At 35.2% G+C, this 26,729-nt stretch overlaps 1 protein-coding gene across 1 annotated transcript in view; it reads right to left on the reverse strand.

The window, feature by feature from the left end:
* Positions 1-26,729, reverse strand: part of LOC121323019 (kalirin-like) — a 159,909-nt gene that overhangs the window by 106,928 nt on the left and 26,252 nt on the right. Inside the window, exon 2 of the mRNA XM_041263737.1 lies at positions 885-959. Within this exon, the coding sequence (XP_041119671.1) occupies positions 885-959 (75 nt within the window). The remainder of the gene's footprint in view (positions 1-884; positions 960-26,729) is intronic.

Consider the following 26,729-nt stretch of genomic DNA (forward strand, 5'->3'; position numbering starts at 1 on the left):
TTCCAGTCCCTCTCCATAAAAGGCAAATAAATGTATACAAACCAAACAATTATGGGACAAGTCACTTAAAAAACATCTCAAAATGAACAAATGAACTGCAATCACAATGAAAAAAATTCTTGCTGACACTTCTTGAGAACACGTCAGCTTTTTCTAAAAGCCCAACATCAGTCGTTATCTGTAAAATCCTTCTTCTTTGAACATGTTCCAGGCTAGTACACTGCATTGTATTAAAATATAACAATGAAACAAATCGCTACCTGAATCTGATGTGATTTTATATGAGCATTATTGTTTAAAACCAAGCCAAAGCACAAACAGAAAAATAAAACAGTCCTCCTTACACACAGATCTCAAAATCTCTCTTAAGCCACAGCCAACACCAAACTGCGAAAGACTGTAAAGGGGTTAGCTGAGAATTCTAAGTGTGTCTTCATAGGTCACAGTTCTCTAGACTACTCTGTAGAGGTTGCGTTTCTTCATCATTTTAAGTAAATATGATTACTTTACATTATATGGAACAAATATTCCTTCCACTCAACTCATATCATATTGACCTCCATGTACACATTTAGCCTGAAGTGCAGTGAATCACAGAGCTCAGAGAACTGTGTTCTTACATTTTAGTGGAAATAACTATTTACCCATAAAGCTCTGCTAAGGCTAATTATATATAAAGGCATTTCAATTTACAGTCTTTATTTATGTTTACTTTGTTTTTTTTTTTCATTTATTTCCAAAGTATCCAAACCCCACTACATTGTCCTGTCTTGAACTGCTCCTCTGTGCTGTGTATGTTTCCAAAACGATTCCACTACAAAGCCACTGCTGCTAATCTATACAATCCTGTTAATGTGATGCATCACTTCATATTGCTTACTTACCGGATACAAAGGCCACTTTTTCTTTTAGAACAGGTAAGACATCAGCTGCTTTAATCCCATCGTTTCTGAAAGGCCCTGCAAGGAGACAGAGAAGCACAAATCAGCTTACATTTCAAGAACCATAGCAGAATGCAAATGACAAACTCATAAACTCAAACACAGTGGGGTCTGTTCATTTTGTCTAAACAGTGGCTAGTCTTAATACGACGCCATTCAAATCAATAAAAAAAAAAAAAAAACCCTACTTCCTGAAATTTTTAATGTTGAAGCAGAAAGAATGAAAAAACTCACAATTTCATAACAGCAGCAAGCTATCTAATGCTGGTCTCAAACAAAACTGCCCTTTAAAGCACACATAGATAAGTCTAGGAGCATTTCAGAAGGACTTTTATGAGGAAGGACTCTGTTGCAAGGAAGGTCATACTCTACCTAATGGTAGTGTACACAATAGATTTATTACTGGCATATGTTTCCTTTAAAATAATAATATCTATGTTTTCTAATGAGCTGTTTAATTACCATCAGTTACATCCTGCTTCCTAAAAACACTGTAAAACCCAAGGATGAATTTGTGCATATGTGATATCTGATGCTTCAAACATTTCATAGCTTCCTCTACGACCAGAAGTTTAGGGCAGAGGTCAGGAAAACCAGAGCATAAGGTTTGCCTGGAAATGTCTACCCGACAGATGCCTGAAAATGTTTCAATAGAGAATGTGATATTTGCTATTTAAGTTACCAGGGCCGGCATAATTACAACATATTGTATTACAACCCAAGAACCAGACTGACAAAACCCAATGTGTAAAGTAACATAACAAAAGGATTTACTATAATGGTGTACTGTAATAAAAACTACTTTGTACATACACAGAATGTACAGACTCTTCCCACGTACTGTTCATAAATGTAGTTCCGTGATTGGGAAGGATAACCTGGCTACCAAGTAACGGAATACATACAGCAACAATCAGAATCCTGTATCCAAATATTACATATACAGTACTGTACGCTAAATCATTTGTATATAATCTTTATAAAAGCAGAAGCATGGAAAATACTCTTAAAAGGGAAAACATCAACAGTATACAGCTCTCTTTCACAATTTATGGATACAATTTTATTTTTCTTTCATTTATTAAACCTTGACAAGGCTTGAGTAGCATGATAAAAGCACAAAGACAATGACATTTATCCTTTCTTGGCTGAGACAAGGTGCTTGGCAGCTACTGTATACCTCATTATCTCTGGGTTTGTATTGCAAACTTTTCAGTTCTGTGAAGACGTTGGTTTTTTGTTTGTTTGTTTTTTTTCTAGATTTTGTATGGCACCAAAACCAGTCAACAGACTTGCATCACTAAAAGGAAAACTTGTGTGCTCACCCATTTAAGGTTGGGCATCGTTTATTTGACTTTTGTGAAGATCTGTCAACCTGTATCTGAACATCAAACATCATTGTCGGCTGGGTTAATGTTAAATATTGTCTTCTGTAAAACCTGTCTTGGCAGCCTGCAAGTCAGCTGCACTGCCAAACAACAGGCTTGTTTAAACATATCAAATAAACTAAAAACAGCCTGCTTTAGCACTTCTGCTTACTGCAGTATCTAAACCACTGGAGTCTTGCAGTGGAAGCAATAGTACATAAATTACATTTTGGCAAGGAATGAGGGCACATTAGTTCAAGAAAATGAAATAACCACAGTTGCATTTTACCAACTATCATTCATATACTGCAGCAGTATGCTGGTACTTCAAAATAAAATGTTATTGTCACTTAATTTTAAACTAAAATAGTATTTTTATAAAGCAGTGTACATTCCTTGACCATTCTTTACTCTATGGTGTTATTACAATCTGTAATCTATAAAGTCAGTAATCATTGTATATGACATGCTCTCAAACCTTCTGGCTCAGAATATGTAGTATCGGTACTGTATGTGTAATATACGTATATATATATATATATATATATATATCTATATATATATTGATATATATATATATATAGATGATTCTATTAAGTTATGTTGATGTTGTGAAATTAAATCTAGTTTTATATCTATTGCCTACAGCAAAACCAGTTTAAATGAAGCTGATTCACCATGCCAAGCCATCTGTTTCAGATGGTGTATAAAACCCTTCAAGTCTCAAGGGTTTAGTCTCTTGTACGCCACATAAAAAAGCTTCACAACATTAGCTAATTGTAAGCTTTCAGGCGTAGCTAAGCTAAAGTGGTGTCCCAAAGGTAAGCTAAACTATGGTTGTGGAGGGGTGCCCCACCCCTGTGCGTATTTTTGTGTTTTATGCCGTATGTGGCGTGTTAATGTTGGTGTATATGTATTGGTGCAGGAGAATGGCGAACAGGAGAGAGGAAATCTAAAATGGAATATAAATATCAATTGCTACTGTTGCTAAACCACCTCAGCACAGTACATGTGTGGATTATTGGGGTTTTTTTTTTGTCTATTTGTTTTGGCCACCGCACCGTTTTGTTTGTTCTGTTTGTTCTGTTTGTTTAAACCGTTTATTTGGTAACAAACGCACATCAGCGCATTTCATACCATAGTGCTGTCTGTGTCTGTCTTCTTTTGGGTCTGTGACATCACCCCACACACGCCAGCCTTCCATTACAATATGAAACGTGTACTCAGGCCTGCCAAATCATGCCAAAGCACATGCGTACAACAGCATTGCACAAACCACCCACTTGCAATAGCTGGTCAGCAAAGACTTTTACGCCTATAAGAAACTATGTTAAATTATTTAGCTAATGCCTTCATCAGTGTAATTAGTGGGGTTACCAGGTATTAGTTTAGATGTTTGTCTACAAGGTTTAGAGAGTTTTACCTATGATTCAGGGATTATAGATATGAGTATATTCTCAAATGAACAATATGGTAAACTACAATTGTATTACCGTTCTTGTTTAAAAAAAAAAAGGATAATACCATACTGATTTTAGACAGAAAAATATGCTTCCAAACACTGTCTAACCACAAAGTAATATGACTAGACTTCAGTAGTCCATACAGTACTGTAAATATTTGTGTTTTATAACATTCTTCCAAAAATTCAAAACTTCTGGATATCATTTACATTTTTTCTGTATATCCGCAAAACCTAAGCTTCACGGAGCACCGATCCAACACTAGTGTTGAACTGCTTACAGTGTTCTAGCCAGATAACATTGAGTCAAGGGGAAACAGTACCAGAACTAATCTTTTAAACTGTAACTAAACAGTTCTTTTTAGTTTTAAAAAGGAAAGTAAATTTCATAACAATTACAATCTTAAGCATACATATGTAACCGAAACACTCCATTAGAATATATTGTAATCACTTTTATATGTCTGGTCTTTATTATACTATGGCAACACTAGAGTTTTTTTTTTTTTTTTAAATAATTTTACTTTTGCTTTTCTAATGCTTTTCCTTCAAGATCCTGGACCTGAAATAATAGTAACTGTAGCAATTGTAGAAATTTGAAAAGTTTTTTAATTGGGATTTGAAATGTTACAAAGGATACTTTAAATCTAATGATTGGGTACTTTGTTTCACTTGCTTGTGTTTGTTTGATTGCAGAAATCAAATGTAACTGCAAAATATATATTGTACATCTGCTTTCCTTTGAGTTACTCAAGACGTTTCATATTCATCGTCTTATGCAGTGTCATGTGTTCTCAAGTTCAGATCAATTGTAATGACTACCATTCATTAGTAGATACAATCTGTTTCTTTTACAATCACTCATCTGATACTGGGATATCAAGACCAGGAGACATAGGCACTACCATTTAAAGAAAGTTACAGCCTACTCCCACATTATCTGAATGCTGGTAATACATTTAAAGCAAGCAATAACTCACCCAAATGAGTCACAGTGTCTACAAATGTATTCACTGTTTACTATATGTGGAAAATACTTATGACATTCAAGGAAAGCCTGATTACTTAAAAAATTGCAAGTTATGAGAGCTTGTTGGCATATATTGAGAAAAGAAAGAGCTTCTAATATTGTATAAAAGCTAACAGTCCTAACAAGCAGTTGAAAAGCCATTAAAATATAAACAAAGACTTTTTACTTTTAGTAAACACATATAAAAGTCAATGTCAAAAGGCAGAATGTAATAAACCATATATCTGCTTCCATGATTACACAAAGAAAACCAGCTGATGCAGTTACTGAATACAATAGAAATAATCAGCCTAGACACATCCCGGTACCTACTTACAACAGAGTGAGTAGTCATAATGAGATTTTAGGGCAGCATTGGTGTGCAAGCTGCCACATGAGCAGCCCCTGGGAATACCAATAAGAACAACCAGGAGGGTAACCCTTAGCAACACATCTTTTACAAACCTTCTATTTTCTTAACTCTGATAAAATAAATGTTGTTTATGGACATTTATTTATTTATTTATTTATTTTTAAGATACTGCATGGGTTTATGAAGACAACACCTGAAGCTAAATCAAAGATAACATAATGTATGGGGGGGGAAATGGTTACCATCCATTTCTCACAGCACAGAACAAAGAACACTGTGTTATCTTCTACACAGCCAGGACTCAAGGCAGTGAAAACCTCTAAATGCATCCCAAACGATTCCTCATAAATCATGAGTCTAAATAACTTCACTGTTCTTGCTCTGCTGAAGTGCATTCCAAACTTCCCATCTCCCTGATGAGTCCTCAGTAAAAACATGTGCAGTATGCTGGATCAGTGCTGACATGTGTGTTTTAACACTACTACTCCCAAAAGTGTAATTTAACCCTATGAGGTCACAATTCCAATTTTGCCTTTCCAGTCCGATGTCGGACCCTGTCCGACATCATCAAAAAGACAAGCACAGGTCTCTAGTCGTTTTTCTCCAGAACAAGCCGAGAAAACCTTTCAATGGTCGAGTGAGACCGATAGGAGCCGAGAGAAAGCGAAAAAAAGGGGGCATATCTGCGTCACAGAGATAACACGGGCACAAACAAAGAAGATAGCTGCTTCCGCATCCAGAGCTCAAAGAATATTACAGGCATTTGCAGAATTCTTTGAGCTATTATAGTAATAAAGTAATAAAGACTCGGATCGCATTATTGAGGAGTTTGGTGATAAAACAAATGATCAGGAGATGATTTATCAGTATGCACGACTATGAAGAGGAATGTGAAAAATACAGCGAACAATGGGTGAGGCTTGCTGGAGATGCAGTACTGAGTGTCCTATTGATTTTCAGTGCCTTTTAAACATGTTTTACATTGAAAAAATACTTTTAGACAGCACATGTAAAATAAACAGCGCATGTGAAAATAAATTGGACGTGACACGCCAGACAGGCCTCGCAAAACATCCGTCTTAAAACAGTCCTAAGCATATGCAGTAATGTTAAACCTACATTATAGACCACCTGTACAGAAGGACCACTTTGAAAGGATGCTTATTATTTTCAATCATTATTACTGTATGGTGGGACCACCTTTTCTATAAAGACCACTCGTTGATGGTCCACTGAGCAACCTTTAACAGCAGAGATTGCTTTACTTTACAAGCACATGTGTGATTTTTAAAGAGATTGGAGTCCACATGTTTTTGTACACTGTACATTACTGTAATTCTGTCATACTGGGTATTCAAAACTCTGCAGATTCAATCAAGAAGGGCCAGTGTTATTTATTTTTTTGCTAGTTGTATTTTTTTTTTTTTTAAACCAAAGAACCTGAATTAAATATAAAAAATTGGATAAAAAAAGAAAGATGTTGTAAATGTTGGCTTTGCCTTGTCTTTCGATCAAACTAGCCGTTACGTGGTGTTCCTGTGGGTATTCTGTGCTGCTGCAATGAATACTGAGGTAAATGTCTTCCACGCCATTTTCTGTACAACCTGCCATGGCTCCAGGCAGCCATATAGAATATACTATACCAGCCTGCTCCTGCTTGAATTCAGCTCCGGGCAGTTTGAGAATCAGAGAAGTGTGAAAGCAGTGAAGCATTGCCAATACGGATGCTGCAGGAATTGTTTTTTTTTTTTTTAATTAATTTTATACATTACAAATAGATCTCTTGTACAGGAATCATGTTTAAGTCATATAAACCCGTTCTTTATCTTCTCATTCTCAAATCTGCATTACACATATTCTGCCTACTGTAATTCTACTAAATGGAGCATGCCAACCAGCTGTAGCTAACAGACAGCAGAAACAAACCCAGAGGGCACTGGAGGGCACCGGAGTCATATAAAAAGCACACAATGGACAGATGAGAAAATGGTGCAGCCAGCCTTTCAGGGCTACCCTATTAGAAACAGTAACCCAGCTGTCCCATAGACAGTTAGGGTGGTGATTTAGGCAATTGGTGTTTTCTATTTGTTTTAGGAAACATGATGCGTTGATTATACATTTCGCAAAAGACTGGACTGTAGCTTACTTTAAAAAGATCCCACACATTGTGTACATTTTAATAGCGAGTATTTCCTTAAATTAAAAATGACACAATTGTAGCCTTATGACATAACATGAATTCCATGAACAGCATCTGTTAAAGAAAACACATCAACTCCCACTATATTCTTTGGTATGCAAATGAAGATCATAATGTATTACCGAGTTGATTAGATCCCACGAAAATCTTACAGCAATTTCCCTGGAGACATCTCTTGCTGGCTCACAGTATCTAGCCCTATTCAAATGAAAGAAACTGGCAGAGAGAACGCAGCTAAAATTAGCATTTAGTGAATGGTTGGCTTCAGAGATAACACACAGTGATACTCATATAAAACGGGATAACTGTCTTTCAAAAGGCATTGGAGTAAGTTTTGAATAGGTGTTATTAACTTTTTTAAAACCAGGCCAAACACTTAAATAAGTCCAAACCAATACCCCTAACAAGCTAATCTGCTAACTGAAGATCTAGCACTATAATGACCGAGTCCTTGTGCAGTAACAACAGAAGTAATTTTTTAACCAAAAGCATAGTCAAGCTATTAAGCTTAGCAAAAGCCAAGAAATAACATAAATAGAAGCTGCATATAAAAATAGAAAATGATCAACAAGGGACCATTACTCACCTCTAGCACTGCACTGCCTCAATTTAAATTTGGAGAAGGCTTGTTTTTCTACTGTAGACTTACAACTGCACCAGTTATGTAAAGAACACTTTTTTATTCCTTTGCTAGCTGCCTATTTTTTTTCAAATACTCTTTCAAATACCAAAACCACATTATTTCAGTCAAGTACAGGTCATTTTTTAGGTATAATATCTCCAAATTATATTTGACTAAAAATAGGTTCATGGTTGTAATGCTTAACCTGTGAACAATTAAATACATTTTATTTGATGAGCTTTTCTAGTTTTATGAGGGTTCTGCCTCTGTTTCATTATCAGAATTATTAAAAGTGTGTCACTCCTCTTTTGTCTTTAGAATTGATACAATGAAGGGAAATGCTCTTAAAAAGAAAGGCTGCTTTCAATTGCCTAACACCAAGAATCATATCAGAAACAGTGTTTGCTGGCTGCTTGCTGGAGCATTTAGTAGTAACTGTGAGCTGATTCATTGGTTGTCAAAAGTAGTTATTACAGATTGCTACATGGACCATGACAAGATGATCACCAAACGGTGGTTGCTAAAACTACATCAATATTTGAAAAAAGAGAGAACAATTGAGGTGGTAAAAAACAGATCTTTATCTCTTCATCACATAGTCCCTGAGGTACTGTTGCTGGGAAATCTACCAGTAATTAGCCTTGAAATACTGTTTTGATCAATAGAGAGGACTTTCATAAAATCAGGATAGCGGTTTCATTCCTGCAGTTCCGGACATTTTTCAAAAGATTGAGTAGGAAATGCTGATGTTTTAGACTCAGCATCCTAATTACACTACTTCAATCATGTTGTGCTTTGTGCTGTATTAACAATGATATGCATCATAACAAAAACATAACATTTTAACTTACTGGATTATTATTAAGTCCAAAACTTCAAGCATGTATAATCTACTGAATAATCAGTTTTCAATGTTCTTTGCAAAAATCCACTTTTATTTGCCAAAAAAACATTTTGCAAGTTGTTCCAAGTATCAGGTGTCTTTCAACAAAGATACTTTAGCACACCAGAAATCAAATGTTCAATCTCGTCTTCTGATAAATAGGATTTTTTATTTTATTTTTTTTACATAATATCTCCAAAAACACATTTAATAACACAAGAGGACATACCGAGCCTGGTTCACAAAACTATGTGAGTTATTAAAGAATGTCTTTAAAATTGCATTACTTGAGAAAATAAGATTTGATATTCATAAACTGATCTAGGCTGTTTCATCAATATATAGGCTAACCAAGAGAAATATTTATTTGACAACGATAAGCACAAAAATAAAACAAAACAAGTAAATGTTTCTTGTCAAAACTTCTTGGATCACTTCCACAAACACTTTTTGTTATCCAATTACTTTCCAACCCAGATACCAGTAACCACCTAATAATTACTGCAGCTCCCACAGCAGGACCAGCTCATCCAAATACATCTGTACTTTATTAGAATATAAAGTCATTTGTTAGCAACTAATTTTGTTTTCTTCGCCACCTACAACTATGTAACAATCAGGGTCCCCTCTGATACAGAAATGTATGGTTTATTTAATGTCAATTAGCACAGCCAGTTAAACCTCCCAATTATTTCACAAATACATTTAAGAGCAATATCAACAGAAACTAAAATGACTAATTGGTACAATTTGTATAAATTATTCATGCATTGTTTGTACTGTTTGATTTGTAAATATGTAAGACATTGGTTATTGAAAAAGTTTGATAGCAATGCAGAATTTATTAAGTTCTGTTTCTATTCAAACAGATAAAAAGCAAACACTGTACAGTAAAGATTTAAAAAAATACAATTTGCTGTACAGTTTCATAAAACCATAAACAATTTCCATTTATCTTGAACTATTTTTCTATGATAATGTAATAAAGGTTACCATTTGTAATATCACAGTACAGGAGTCATAGTCTTCAGCTGATAGAAAACTGTTTAAAGCTACTTATCTCATCACAATACATACCTGTCTTTCTCAGAGTCATAAAAAAGCTAGCCAGCATGCCACTTTGATGTCCCCGTAAACAGATGTTCAATTGTGAGCTGCCACTTCACAATTCTGTGGTAAATCTATGACGGGCACACTGATGAGCAACTACCCCATCCAATCAGGCTGCTGATACTTCTCAGCACACTGGCAAATGCATACAGAAACCAGACTGCAGTAGTATGAGGAATGGCCTTGGGCCTGGATGATCCAATTACCTAGAATTATGGGATTTCACAACAATAGGAAGGAAATGGTTCTTATATAACAGCTATATATTAGATAACAGGCAGAAAGAAACAACTCAGGACCTACAGTATAATGTGCCTTGCTTTTCAGTGTTAACGCTCAAATACATTCAATTCAAAGCAATAACAAAATCAGTTAATGTGAAATGAAGCAGCTAGTAAATGTGAAACGAAGCAAAGCATTTATAAGCATATGCATTAGTATTAAACTACTTTTTCAGCCATTCCCACAGGATGTAACTTCATGATGTTTGAGGTGCATGTAATGCATTCATGCATGGCTGGATGCTCGAATGCTCAGCACTCCAGTGGGAGTGAAATGGATTTGAACTGATTAGATTTACAGATAGGAAACACAGTAAACCTGCAGTCCTTCTAGTGTGATATATGCAATACTGCATCTGTGCAGAGGCACTGTCAGTGCGGTCTCAGCCTTTCAGAACCAACAGGCATTTCATTCGTACAGACATCACACCACATACAGAAATGGGTTGCTCCTCAGATATTTTTGGAAAGCTGGCACTGTCAATCGAAAAAGAAAAAAAAAAAGTTATCACAAGCTCCTTTCGCTTTTTTTTTTCAAGTGCAGTTTATCCTGAAAGACACAACTCTTTAAATCTCCTTACTAAAGGCATTTCTTAGTAGCGGAATCCTCTTGCTATGGGAGGGAGGAGTGATACAAACATACATACAAAGAATAACTGAATGCTTAACTTCATGCAGCCACATAAGAGTCTGTAAGTGATTTTGACATCTATAAGTAATTTATGCAATCGTGATTTTTTTAAATGTAAAAATCAAACTAAATAAAGGGATACCACATATGTTCTACCTATCACCAGAGTCAAAGGGGAAAAAAGAAGAATGACCTCAATGTGTCGCCAGACATGCAATTAGTGAGGCTCATTCATTACTTGTCTGATTGAGATAGACCTTGAGCTATTTCCAACAAAGGTAAGCTTTCTGAAAGGAATGCTTATCTAAGAAATGTCAGGTGTAGTGTAGTTAATTTGTTGTAATACAGCTACAGTAAGGACTTTTGCTCTGCAGTGATGTCATCCATAAGTAACTACAAAGCATATTCTGATCCTGAACAAAGGATTTGTGTTCCTAATATCACTCTATGAATTACAATGTCTTGCAAGAACCATCAGTGTAAGTGTTGCTACAGCAACCATCTTAAAAAGATTCTGTAAACAATTATTGTAAGGTTCTACCAGACTGATTCATTACTAAATGAGCTGTACTTAACAGTAATCATTGTTGTATTCAAATAAAAATACAAAAATAAAACACTGGTAATGGTTTTAAATTGTAAAATGCATGGAAATCAGTAATGTTATCAGGGAATATCATGAGCGACTGAATACCTTCTGTATTCCCTCCTTACTTTATCCAGGTCCTTAAATTGGATTTGTTAATTATCTGAAGACCATAATGGTCCATAAAAACACTTTCTGAAAGACTTCACTCAAGAGTGACCAATCCCCTTGGCAGGAATCATCGCAATCGCTCAGTTTAAAGACACCTTTACTGACCTTAACCTTTCCATCTTGTTGATAGTATAGAAAATTATCTTATACTGTAGCTATAAGGCAAGAAACAGCAAGTTACTTCTGATTAGAGAAATACAGCAACAGATTTTTACCCAAAAGAAGGAAAGAAAGAAAGAAAGAAAGAAAGAAAGAAAGAAAGAAAGAATGCTTAGTATATCTACTGAGTCAAAGGTTTGTGTCTTATTTAATCTGTTAAAACAGCATTGGAGAACATTACAGTAACAATGAAGGATCTTCACAGGGTTTCATCTGATAATTCACACATTTGCCTATATGATTCTGCTGTACTCTGTTCAGCAAAGATATCTGCACACTTGCATAACACCTTAGAAGGCATGTCTTACAAATATGATTCTACTAACCCTGTGCAAGGAAAAAAAAGAAATACCAAAACTTTTAATCCCTATCTTTTATAAGTGCATTGTCATAGTTTATGGGAAGGATGCCAGGCTACCTACATGAATATGAAATTCCCAGTGGGAACTGGAGAATACGGAGAACTACGTAAACACGTAGAAATACGTAGAAATACGGAAACTCAAGAAGCAGAGCCAAGAAAAAGTAAACGCTGTCTGCAGTCATGACGTGCTATCCTCAACTTCCTCCTCCATTAAAAAAAGGGAAACTCAGCAAGACTCATCAGATATTCTGTAAGAATTATAGCCTTGAAAACATATTACCTCTCCTGGCTCCAGCAGAAAAATCCACAATTTCAATGGGAAGGCAGCCAATGTTGTATAAAGTGAGGCAGTCTTTAAGTAAACAATAATGCAGTGGATACTTTACTGCCATTAAGATATCAGTATTATCAACTTGTCACTACTGGAGGATATGTAACACATCTAATTCATTCATAGCTTATGGGGGGATATAGTGTAACATTTAATTGAATACACTGTTATGTTAATAACAAAAGGCTATGGGAACTGATTATTTCTCCCTAACCTTACACTGTAGGCTAACGGGTATCTTCAACACATTCACAAGACAGTTGTTTAATATGCTGTGACATTTTCGTTCATTAACAGCAATAAAGAAGCTTTCTCAGAAAGCAAAATTGAATAAAGACTTAAAATACCAATACTGTTATTTACCACCCCACCCAACAAAAATAAATGAATCCCCAGACTCCCCACAGTCTACATCACAAGCAATCTATTCATTTCTGCTTTGTATTTTTATTTCTTCCCGGGGACAGACACCAAGTGCTTGTTTCTTTGTCAAATCAACAAATGAGAGTGAAGGAAGTGGCTCAGTGTCAAACACAAAGGCATCACAATTACATTTATGACTCTCAGCTGCACAAGCCATTTGCTCCTTAATTACTTCACAACAGTAGGCTACAGGAGCTGTTGACTGAGATACAGTGTGTCAAGCGCCATGGTGAAGGCAGTGATCCAGACTCATAAACAAACATCATGACATGCCTGCTCTATTTGCAAGGCTGTTACCAAGGTCAGGTAGAAAAGCTGCAGGCTTTGGATACTGCAGGGCTTGCTACAGCAAATGGCAGGTCAAAAAATGAATGCACAATGTTTACACATTGAGGTTTTTCACAACGGTTATGATATGATATGGCAGCAAAACAATGACTTATACAACAAAATAATAATATTAGTTACATTATCATAGATGTTGAAGGGTACCTTCCTATGTACTGTAAACCAGTCATACAGAGTAAAGAGTATCTATGAAGGAGACTGGCGAGGTAAGGTGACTTCTAAACTCATTCACAGTGAGGTACCAGAGTAATGTAGACCATTTTTAGTTGCAGCAAGAGGTGTCATCTTGAAGTGCTGCAGGGTGAAAAATAGTTTAAGATAGGTGAGAGGGAAGCTGTTATTTCTTAGCTCTATTTTTCCTTGCAGTTCAGCAGCTAATCATTTTGAGGATGTGAATACAGTCCACTGAGCTTTTGAGATTGTCTCACTATTATTATGAATTCCATTCAGAAATCAGATTAGAACTAAAATCCTCAATATGGTAAGTTGAAGCCAGGTGTTACAATTTTACAAGAACAGCTGGCTTCAATCCACCATGTACAGCTGAAGCCATGACATCTGCATGCAATCCACAACAATTAAGATACAAGCAGAATATGTTGTGTCCATGGCAACAAACGCATAGCAACAGATATCTTTGTTTTTTGGAATTGCAACAAATCAATAAAACATGTAATTTAAAAAAAATTGACTAAATAGGTTAATGACTATTTCCAGTCATGGTCTTTCTCCATATACGAAATCATATTAATTATCTGACTGGCAACAATCAATTTCTGCTTCTGGTTATTTATCATACTTTGGCAAGTGCTCAAGATTATACTCTGCAAGGAATGCAAGTGACTCTAAATCATACACTGGTAATTAGCTGGACTGGTCGATGTTTTTGCACATGCAGAATGTGCCTATCCTTTGAGGTTTCCTCTGAACGAAAAGCGTGTAGACCGACTGACCACTTTAAAACGTGCAATTGATTATTTTCAACATCTGTTTAAACCTTAGGAGAATAGCCTCATAATTCTCTTTACAGAGTTTCACATAAGATTACACTCAGCTTTTGGTAAGTATTTACTCATGGGCTGGAAAAAAAAAAAAATGCTGTGTAGGTTCAATTTGGTCAAGGACTATGAATATTCTCTGGTCAATATATGATCAATTTGTTTGCTACAAATTATAACCTTCTAATAATGTTGGGGTGGAACTCTGCAGCAAAGCTTCAATAATTGCCCATAGAGTCATCACACCTGAAAGCAATTAAATGCATACAAGATTAAGCAGGCCTGTGCTACATATAGCAGGTGTTTCTATATCTTAGTTTGGTTCAGCCATGGTTAAAGCTGCTACAAGAAATGCATCATTTTGGTTTAGATCTGATGCTTTGATTGCTACAGTATTCTCTACAGCATCATGCATGCAGCAACCTGCTTATTAAGGAGGTAAAAAATTAAGAAATGCTTGAAATGTCACCCAGTGAAATTTCAAAATCAATTTCCTTCAGCACCATATTCCTGTATCACCTCTACTATCTATCAGCCTCTGCCTTGATCCAGCCTAGATCCATTCAACCATGCTGGTATGCCAATCTTTCTCACTCTGCTTATTCAAATTGTTTCTATAGCAACTGGGTTAGCCTTTCTGCACATCACAAAAACAGGGAATTAAAATGTTTCTCAGAAGTAGGTGGCCCTCCATTACACCAAAGCCATTTTATTGCACTACAGTATACTGCAGATTATACTGTTGCTAGCTGTAAGTGGCAAAAAAAAAAAAAAAAAAAAAAACAGCTAGCACGTCTCACTCACCAACTACTAATGTAATGTACTTGCTTTCATCATGAAACCTTTTTAAAATAAGACATGTTTCGACCCGATCCAAGGTTTCACATCACCAGTGATCGCATTTCACCAGCTGGTGATATTATCCTCTATAGAACTATTTTTTCAATATTTCCTCCTAAACATTAATTAAACAATTTGTCAAACTTATTTTCATGGTGTTCAAATATTTATTTATTTTGTTTTACAATTCAGTTTTTAAAGCTTTAGATCACACAGAAACATAACGACGATTTCTGACAACCCCATAGAAGTTAATTCTGACAAAATTATTTCCAATGGGGCAGCAATTTCTGTTGATTCATTTTCAAAAAGGTACAGGGTTAAAGTGAAAAACTGCTCTGTTAAAACTTGTTTGCCATTTAAACTGTGTCAAGCACTAACGTCGCATGTGTTTTAGGATACTGGTACATATATGAAACTGAAGCAGGAGAAATATTCTGTAAAAGAAAGTGGGATCCCTACCACATGCAGTACAAAGCAGTAGTATAATATTCTGAGGAAGAAAAGATTTGTCAGGCAAACCCCTTCCTATTAGGATAAACTTCCAACCATCTGTTAAGCTTTGCTGCCAGTTTATAAAGGTAGCGTAAAACAGTCCAATATGTCTTCCTACTCAGGAAGCCAATCTGTTCAAGCAATGAGTATAATAAAGTGAGATAAAATGATTAAAGGTGCAAATGTGTTTTGACATGCTGGAGCACATTTCCCATTGATTGGCATACACAGACAACAGTTTCATCTCAAGGCACCCACACAACACACCTCAATTAAACTGAGTACGAATAGTATGATGGCAAAAGTAAAATGGCAAACAGTCTTTTAACCAAAGCAACCACTCTGACAGAGTGATCTAATTACATCAACCTTGCAGTGTTTACTGTTAAGACTGCTTCAAAAGATTTAAAAGGAAAACAATATGAATAGCACAGCCTGCTAGAAGTGTTGCATTGAATTAAAAAGAACCAGGGGGAAAAAAAAAAAAAAAACACATGCCGATTATTTAAACACTGTTAATAGCGTAGCCTAATGTCAGTGACAAATGTTTCTAAACGAACTGAAAACTATTTCTAATGTTCTGTTCCTAGGGCATTAGGTAAACTTATTCCAACCACAGTAATTTTATTACACTTTACAGCTAGATCTACGGGGAAAGAAGTCAGTCATTATGAAAAACCATCATCATGTTATGCAGCCTGTTCAAAGTAGTTCCTCGTGTTCCATCATAATTCTACGCACATTTAACCTCTCACATTAAGATGCATTTTGTGCAACAGTAATCCAATAAAATGTGAGGTATACATACAAAAATATAAAGCTATATTGTTAATTAAATAGTCCATTACTTCAACCTTTAATTTCCTTTTCCTATATGAAAGACATTGTTTTAAAACCGTTATTTGATTTTTAAAGAAAAATGTTCCGATTACTTGTACTCAACCAATTCTCCAAGGGTATATATTACATTTGTATTGTTTAACTCTATAGGGTCCTCCCAATGCTAACTATCCCACCGATGACCTGGCCCTGTGTCACTCTTTTTCTGTGGTTTTTGTTATCTGCATTGAACAGGGTGAGTTTCAGAATATTTTACTTTTTTTATGGAAACCTAGTGTGTGTATATTAATGTATGATATCTACTTGGAACCTTTAAGAGTTTTAGCCACAAATCTAACAATAGTAAAAAAAAAACAGGCGAACATTGGCTTAAAAAACCGAACGATAGTCCCTACTGGAAAATTTAAGATGATACCTAATGTTGAGTATACTGTATGTATGCTGCCTGTTTTTCACTAAAAAAGATGTGAGCGATATAAAGAAGAATGTTGGGCCAAATTTACTACTGCTTTTAGTCCAATGAAAAGCTTGCTCCACTTTTACATAGTGGGAAAAAAAAAATGTAATTGACAATATCAACTTACAGCAGATGTGTAGAGGCCACTATATTAACAATCTGGGTTGTTTAAGTCAAATTCTGAAACATCTTCAGTTTTTTTTTTTAGTTTCACTTACAAAAAGCACATTTAGCATTAGTATATCAAATAAACACCTTGTAGCCCTGCCAAAATCTTCTCAGCCACAAGCACGCTATTCTACCTGATGTCCTTGGTATACAGTATTTGTTACACAATGCCTTGTATGCAGTGTATTACTTTTTTTTTTCTTTTTTAATTATAACTCAAAATCCTGACAGATTAGGTAGTTTGCTCCAAGAATAACTAACTAGACCTTCAGAAAGTCTCCAGGGAATGTTAAATTCAACACTCTGTTTGAGCTCAGTTTGCAAATTGACTAAGATAAGCTCAATTGTTTTTCATGTTCACTGGCCTTGGACTAAAGAAAAATGTACGTGTTTTGTGGGATATACAGTCCATCCATTCCCCACTGAAGAGCAGGCCAGATGGGACTGCAATGGTCTAACCTGAAAAGACAGAAACTATTGGCACAGAGCAGATATTTTGATGAGATTTTCTGGCCCAGGATGTGTATACACCTCTTTTGGTGATTAAAAACTTATTCTTTACTTGACTCCTGTAAGCTCCCAACATTTCATTGGAAGATCAGGGTAGTAAGGCAGTCCAAAAGCCCTCGCTACCTGAGTCTTCAGCCTCTTTTGCTACCCCTTTCCCAGGCTTTACATTTCTTACCAGGGATTATATGTTCTACGCAAATGCCATTTTAATACACATAACTTGTAAATCACTTTCAGAACTATTTGGTACATGCCATATATACGCGCCTGATTAAACATAATCTCAAAGAGCTAAAAATATAGTTGAATATATCTTCAATAATGACTGGGCTCCACAAAATAAATGAATGTTGGCCTTGTCAACAAAACAATTATAACTCAAACATATAATCAGCTTCAACAGTTTTCATTTTCCTAAACAAAGCTGTTTACTAGGAACAGAAAAGAAAGATAAAACCCATCTGTACTGCATCCAATCAGCATTCTTTCATTGACATTATAATATAATTTAATTAAAGATTTACTGAACGTTGTGGCTACACATTCTGTACTACCAACTGCATTTCATCTGAAGAACTGGGAGATTGAGCCAGGCCCTCTACTGATTCATTTCTCAAACTTGAGACAATTATTAGCAGATGTTTTTGTGGTCACAAAAAAGTTGCCCTTTTTTCCTTGTTTGACATTGATTATCACTATGAAATTACTTTAGATTGATTCTTTGTACATATTTCCAAAGTTTTTCTTTTAGAAGCCACCACTTAGCTTTAAGGTACTGTTATTTGAAGGCCTAGTCACATAAGAACGAGTGAGATATACAGTACAATAGATTGGTATAATATAATTAGGTGTTTGAAGTTATGGGTCTATAGACACAACAAAATGGCTCCATGTTAAACAATGGACATCGATATCATTCTCAGCAGAGAACCCCCTGCTATTCTATAAGTGGTACTCTGATACTCTCTTCTGAAACGGATGGCTCTCATCAGGACCAGATATTCGAATCTGTGAATATAAATGAGATCGCCCATTAACGCATTACATCTCTTGACAGTCAGGTGGCTCGGTCGGTTCTCAGCACATTTCATTGACTGTAATCCAATCTGACTTCGCTTCCACACACATAAACAAAACAAATTGCAAAAGTATGCAGCCATATTAATACAAAAGAGGATCACATTACAAGTTGAATTTTAGTCATTTATTTAGTCAGTAAATGTTTTAAATGAAGAATTGTTTGTCGGGACGATATTTAATAATTATCTCTAACCAAGTCTGTGCTTTTTTGTTTTTAAATGTTGGTTAACAGTTACCCCAATTCTGGTCCATGTTTAAAATGTTACTGCTTTAGCACAGAATGCCAGAATTTAAGAAAAATTAAGACTGTGGTAAACCACACACAGGAAACTGGAGTTTTACTTGCAAGAAATGGTTATAACTGCTAAGTTGATTTTAAAACAGCATTTAACTTGACATCACAGTGCAACAAAAGCACTCTATTAAATGTTCAAATATAAAATTGATAATTGAAATTAAATTACTCCTTTATTAAAATGATTAAAAATGTTAACTACAGTTGTGCATTCAGTTAAACACTTTGGCCAACTTTAATATCATTTTTCAGCCATGTTTTATATTAGTTGCAGGTCCCCCATTATGTTGAAGTTGTTTCTGTTTGGTATGTCGATTTGAATAGTACTGTAGTAATCATCTGTTTAGAGCCAAAGGAGCTCCTAATGTCATGACAGATGTAGTCCATTCCTCTCACCTCATCTAATAAAGGCACATTCTAAAGTCGGGATACTAAAAACAGTTCTTGTGTTTGAACTATGTGACAGTTATAAAAAATCCATCAGTAGAAAAGCAGATATTGTAAATCACATTACAAAACGTATAATGTTTTCAGTAATAATATATTATCATTCAATGAACTGGGGATTGTTTCGTTATGTTCTTATTAGGTACAGAAATTGTGTTTTCCCTCCCAGGTGGCATAATAATACAAGTTTTGAATGTTAACTGAAAGGGCATCATTTACAGCTTCGAAGTAAGGAAGTCATAAATCAGAAACCTGCAAAATATGCACTTGTGCGCTGCTTGGGTGTCAGGATCCTTATGTTTTCAATTCCTATGTTCCTACTGTCTGGGGTTTGCAATCATAATAAACTACCACAATGGCTTCCACCTGGTTCATGTCTTTGCCTCATGCCCCCACAATCTGTCTAGCTTTATTTAAAAAAAATCACACACACAATGGTAAAATGGTTTGCTGGGAAACATCTCATTCTCATGCTGTTTTTTAAAAAAAAAAAAAATGTCCTCAAATACTGCCACTAGAAATATAATAACATTGGAGAAAGAATATGAACAGCACTTAACAGTCATTCCACACAGATGTTGCAAAATAGATTTTTTTTTTTTTTTGGTACATGTTACATACAGTACCTGCCTGTAAATCAGGGACATGCCTGTTGATCAAGTGAGGTTAATGGCGCGTTAACTTTTTTAGTTCACCTCGGTGTCAAGGCTGTCAGTGAGATTTGAGAGATAAGACACGGGATAACCTCCCACTGATTAATCTGGTATGAATTTGTCGTCTCTGTAATGGCTCCCACAGGGGTCAGATCTACAAGTGTTTATTCCTCCACTCTGGAGCAGTCATATCAGAATCAGCTGCCTGGTGAACAAGAAAATCACAAAACCCATCAAAATAAATAAAATTCATCAGCTTTTCACACCTATCCGGTTCATAGATTTAATACTCCCTGCTGATAGATTTCTGGTGGCATTAAACATTGCCTAGGTCTGGATAATCCTATAATGTAGTATCAGATTGCATTTCTTTTCATCAATCACATTTATAGGGAAAATTTAACAATGTTCACCAACATTAATGCGTATATCCCTTTATCTTTCTCAGTGGTTGCCTAGACTAGAGTTAAAGCGTAAAGTAACAAAAAAATAACAGATTGTAGTGGTGTTTCTGGTCTTATTTTATGCTTACTCAAAGCTCTTCATTCACAACTCATTAAGTTGATAATCATATTCCAAGAAGAGCTTTTGCTAGAGCTTTTCATAAACTACTGCAATATCCATTATAAATGTCCAAGTGGAAAATAATCTCCTCTACTTGATTCAGACATAGTTGGCAAATATAAATCATAAATCCTGCAGTTATATATACTTTTACAGACAGAAACGCAGAGCCTTATGCACACTTTTATAGACTTTTTTTTTTTTTAACTGCAGGCAGGAATTACCCTTGATTTAATTGATTTAAAATAGAGACATTATTAATATTTAACTATAGTATGCAACCAAAGTACCCATACCCACAAATATCATTCAACCAGGATTTGTTTATTTATTGTCTTAAGACAATGTCTGAGCAGACTGTCCTATGGTCCCGCTAAAGGTCTTAATGTTTGTGAAATGAACTCTAAAAGTGCTAAGCACATGTCAAAAAAAGTGATTGAGTTTCAAGACCAATATTTATCCTTCCCAAGAAGTCTCACTTCTCGTCACTGAAAACCTGAAAGAGATATGGGAAGAGCTAACTTTTTTTAAAAATGTTAGGGCTCTCACTGTGTTTGCTGCAGTGGATGTCTATATTGTATACACTATTATTCTAAACTGGGGTGGGGTGGTTTGGGGGGGGGGGGGGGGTGGGTGGGAATTTCGAGTAATTTAGTGCTTGAGTACTCAAACCTAATGCCAGCTAATATTATTCTACATATGCGCCACAAAAATTACCACGTTAACACTAGAGCTGCCACGGTTATACTCATACCTAAAACGCATGCCGGTGTTATTACAATCTGAGCCTCCCCTTCCAAATGCACCTCCCGTAGCACAGGTTTTCAGACTAGTATGGTATATAGCACCTCCCCTCCAAATGAGCTCCCTAATAGAACAGTACGAGGAAGCTGTTTTGGAGAAGCAGGAATGACTTCCTGTGTTGTGATAGAATGTACAGGTTTTAATCCACTAAAGCTATAGTTAGAAATTTTCACTTTTTTTTTTTTTTTCATTAAATAATTCTTCTTGATTAAAAAAAAATTAAAAATTAAAAAAAGATTTCAAAAATAAAATAAAATTACCTGAAAATCAGAACCCCCACGCAGGCCTACATTATATAGCTACTTTCGTCAATGAGTTTCTCAGTTGGGGGTCCATGATTATTAACAGGTTTGAAAAGGAGTCTGTTAACAAAAAAAAGTGATTTTTTTCAGTATTATCCTAAGCGGAGTAATATAACATGCACAACAACGATTGCAAATGATTGTACTTTGTCATGTAAACTGTGTGTTATATGATGTCAAAAATTTGATTTAAGCATGAGTAGGCTTATGCAGTTTGTGAAGGTAGCTCATTTGTAGGGAAGGCACAGGTTTTCAGAACACCTGTTGTCATTATGACGGTATATTTTAAACAACATCAATATTAAAATGAAAGACAACTATCCCATACAACTCAAAAGTTTTATTCAAGCACATCATATCAAAAATCTGCACTGCCGAAACGCCATATTTAAATGAACAATTAAACATAAAAAGGTTTATTTTCTAACTTACAACATATAAAGCACTACCGTACTTCAAAAAATGATTTAAAAAATAATAAAATAAACATTTTAAAGGAAACTAGTGTATAAACAGGTATATGTACATACAAAACTGTAAAAACGAAAGTAGTTTTTAATTTAAAACGAAAGTAGCTCTTGCTTGTGTCATTCGGTGCAGCACTGAATCCAGTGAGCTGCTGCTGCCTGCAGCTTTGACGTTTTCTGATCGAAATGTTTCTGCTGAAGCGCTGTTGCTAGCTTCAAGATGAAATCTCTCCTACTGATATTTTCCCTGGTGCATTCCTTGTACAAAACAATGGAATTGATGGCTGCCAGGTCCAGTAGAAATAACAGGATTGGATAGATAGATAGATAGATAGATAGATAGATAGATAGATAGATAGATAGATAGATAGATAGATAGATAGATAGATAGATAGATAGATAGATAAAGAATATTGTAGGTTATATTCAAAATAAAAACATGTATTAAAGTCAGTCAAAATTACAGCTTTATTGATAGATGGGTGGGCTTATAACTTTCTTTTTTTTGTGAACCTGCCTTTCAAATGCCGTCGGGGTATTTATTTAGGAAAAGTCATAAACGGACAACCACATAACTTTCAGACACACAGAGTCATTTAAATTTGAAACCCTCAACCCATCAAAATGACTTCATGACTTCCCTTGGTCTTGAGGATCAAAGCAGGAGACAGAGATGGGATTTAGGCGCTAACAAAACTACTTTATTAATTAAACATGGTCCGTGTTTGGGTCAGGACCACACCACAAAAACAATAAATCCTTCCTCATGTCTCCATCTTAAAAATTCTCTCACTTTCTCTCTCGCTCGCTCTACATACACACACACACAGGCTTCGGCTCTATATGTCCCCTCACACATGGAGAAGAGAGCAGACCACTACTCTCTGGGGGGATGAAACAAAAGTCTGCCAACCTGAACTAACCGGGTCACTGCAATATGTTGAACTTACATTCTTATGAAGAGATATTATTTAAATATTTTTAGAGTACTCAAGTAATAAATTAGTGCTCAAGTAATTATAATTACAAATAGTCAAGTACTAGAGTACTCTAAACCACCCCTAAACTGGGGTGTCTACTACATGGTAACGGAACTGAGCAAACACCAATGATTTTTTAGTTAGCTCATTCCAATAGAGTGGTTTTGTGGTTTAAGCAAAAGACTGAAATCCTGCAGATACTGGTATCAAATCTCAACTTAGCCTCTGACTCACTGCTTGCCTCTATAGTATTAATAGAAGCAAGACCTTGGCAGGGAATGTGGTGGCTCAGTACTGATACAGTAGCATTTTTACTTCAAATGAGGGTTTTTTAATTATAAATCATAAACACCATTACTGTATTATGAACTAGTGCCCCCTGTCCTATAAGACTCACAAAAAAAAAAAAAAAACTCTGAACATTTTGGCATGTCTCATTCTTTGTTCCCATTATAACAGTTTTAGGTAGTGTACCATAATTAACATAGTAGGTCAAAGCCCACATTCTTATAAAGGCAAAGACAAAACAACCTAAATATATACAGATCAAATCCCTCTCATGGGTGCTGATAAATTCCACAGTGCAAGACATTGCTTTAGAAATTAACAGCATGAAACTGTTCCATGTTTAATTACAGTAACATATTGCCAAGAATGTGTAATACTTTTATCCTCTTAGCTCATGAGCAATTTAGTTTTATCTACAACACTACAAAGTATTTTCCATGTAAAGTATTTTGATTTTTTTCAGCCAGGTTCTTCCGGTCTGCTAATGTTTTCTTGTCCATTCCTATCACCAAGTGGAATGCATGTGGCTGCAGTCCATGTTTCTGTCCCAGTCTTGAACTCCCCTCCAACTGCAGTCACTAAGTCATTTTATATTATTACTGAGCCCTGAATTTCCTGCAGTGCTTGTACTATAGAAACAAAATCTATGTTTCCAATATCGGAAACATATTTTTAAATTTTGATGAAAAATAGGAAATTCCTCCTGCAAGACGAGCCTCCAACATCGGGCAGCTCTATACATTCCTCAACAGACACATTTCAGAGGCTGCCAAAATAGGAAATGAAAAGCCAAAGAGAAACAAAGACTAAGATAGGAAGGTGGCTGCCTCCATTTCAGTAATATTGAAAGCTTGTTATACAATAACATAAATTCAACTGTGGTTTTATTAGACAGTAATGGTTATCGACAATAGCATACTTCGTATTAGTGTGAGCAACTTAGCACTTGTTTCTCTTTCATTTTAATACAAATCAGCAGTTCTGTGTGGATTAACAGCACTCTATACAACTGTATAAATCAAAGTAATGATACTGTTACTGGCCATCCATAGTAGAGAAATAAAACTTCTTCTTTTTGTTTGTTTATTTTTAATACGTAAATCATTGCCTACATTTTTTTTTAAATTAAATGCCAAACAAAGTAGAAACATGTAGATTTCAGAAGTGCTTACTAAAATTGTATGTAGGTCTACCACCTGAGATTGTAGGCATTTTTATATTTAAAGTAGGCTGGAGCTTGTATGCACTTCTAGCAAAGGTTTCTGGAAAGAAGGGATTATCTATCCCATTAGGGATACTGTTTAACATCACTCACAAAATAGCCATGTACTCTATCACTTAATCCTTTAAAACAACACAAAGGACAGTCTAAGCTGGATGAATTGGAGAACATATAAAATGCTAACAAAATGACATAATGGAAGTAGCAGGAGTGAGACCTGTGGTTCTTCCATCACTCACTAAACACATCTCACTGCACTGGGGTTGAATCTGCTCCTGTGTGGTCCTCCGTGCCCCCTATGTATTCTCTTGAATGGAACTGAAGGGAGACACATACGCTTCCAATTGCTGAACAGATTTAGTTCACTATGACGACCTTTAAATTAGATTATCTGTCTTTATTGGTGTATATGAAAAATAATAAATAAAACACAGCAACTATACATTTTAATGATTCCAAAGCACGTTGCAATCAGCTAGTCCCAAGAATCATCAGAATGTATATATATATATATATATATATATATATATATATATATATATATATATATATATATATATATATATATATATACAGTACCAGTCAAAAGTTTGAGTACACTTGCTGGAAACTAGGTTTTTTGATAATTGACAATGTTTCAATTATTTTTTTCATAATTGACAATGTTTTTCATAATTGACAAATTAACCCTGGTTTACCATGTTTATTAATATGCTGTACTGTACATTGCTTTCCTATGCTTTGCCATACTTTCAATATGCTTTTATTACGCTTTTCTATGCTTTTACTATGGTAAACCTTTATAAGGGTAGCTACCACACAACAGATTTGTTTGGGATCTTGCTTATAAAAACAATAGCACATTTTGTGGGCATTTCCCTGTGTGTGTTATGCAAATAATATCTGATATAAATATATTTTATAAATAGCTGCATGTACAGCACATCTGCTTTTATCTCAAAATTCTATATTTAATAGAACCGGTAAATCTAAAATGTAAAGGAAGCCATCCACATGCACAGTTCGTAAAGGTGCAGAATGTAATTGCATGACCTTTACTGACATTATAAACAGTATTACTGCATTAGCCCTTCAGGACAGAAAAATCTACGTTACTGTTAAGCCACTCTTTTAGAAGACTGACCAAATCCATAATAATTGTCTTTATAACACAACACTTCAAAATTATTCTTGGCAAGTCAGTGCCACCTAAGCTTAAAGGCCTGACATTTTATTCTAACACTAACCATTAACACTGATGTCTTTGATTTGAATATTCATACTTTACAACCTTCCCAGAAACGTTAAAAATGGTTGCAGCTTTGATCATGAATTAGAAAATGTAAAGGATCAGAGAAAAAGAGATCTGAATGCTTGGCTGCATTATTATTTTTTGTGCTACTGTATATTGGAAATGACTGTGGATAATTAAATGCACAGCAGCTTTTTGAAGTGAGACTGTCAGTCACAAGAACATGTAGTACTAAAAAAAAAAAAAATACAAATTCTTTCACAAACATTTTGACTTGAAGTCTTTCTTGATATCAAGTGCAATTTACAATTGTATATAATGGCGTTCTGCTTCATTATGTAAGAGGCTTTTTTTTTTTTTTTTTTTTTTACATATTCTGCTGAAAGCAGCTTTTGGTGGAACCCATATATATTCAGAGCCACTGAAAAAACACTACCCAAGCTCCAGTCCTAACTGTAATCTGTTCAATCATTATTAACTGTGTAATAATAATAGGATAATTACCTTGTTAATTAGTCTGTAATTATTGGTTACTATTGCCCAGTCAATATAAAGCTTGACCAAATGTATTACTAATATTGACTCTAATATTGAATATTGTGCTATAATTAATCATGCATTATGGGTTACTATGAGGTCACATGCCTTGTGATTATACAATATTTCCTTGCTGTTTAACTGCCAAGGAGGTGTGTGTATGTTAGATTAACCTGAAAAAATAAATAAACCTGTAGGGGCTTTAATGTCAGGTTTCTTTACACGTTATGTTCAATAACTTATATGTTTCCTCTATATCTTCAATGCAG

The sequence above is a fragment of the Polyodon spathula genome, chromosome 11 (assembly GCF_017654505.1).
Source record: "Polyodon spathula isolate WHYD16114869_AA chromosome 11, ASM1765450v1, whole genome shotgun sequence".
NCBI classification, from domain to species: Eukaryota; Metazoa; Chordata; class Actinopteri; order Acipenseriformes; family Polyodontidae; genus Polyodon; species Polyodon spathula.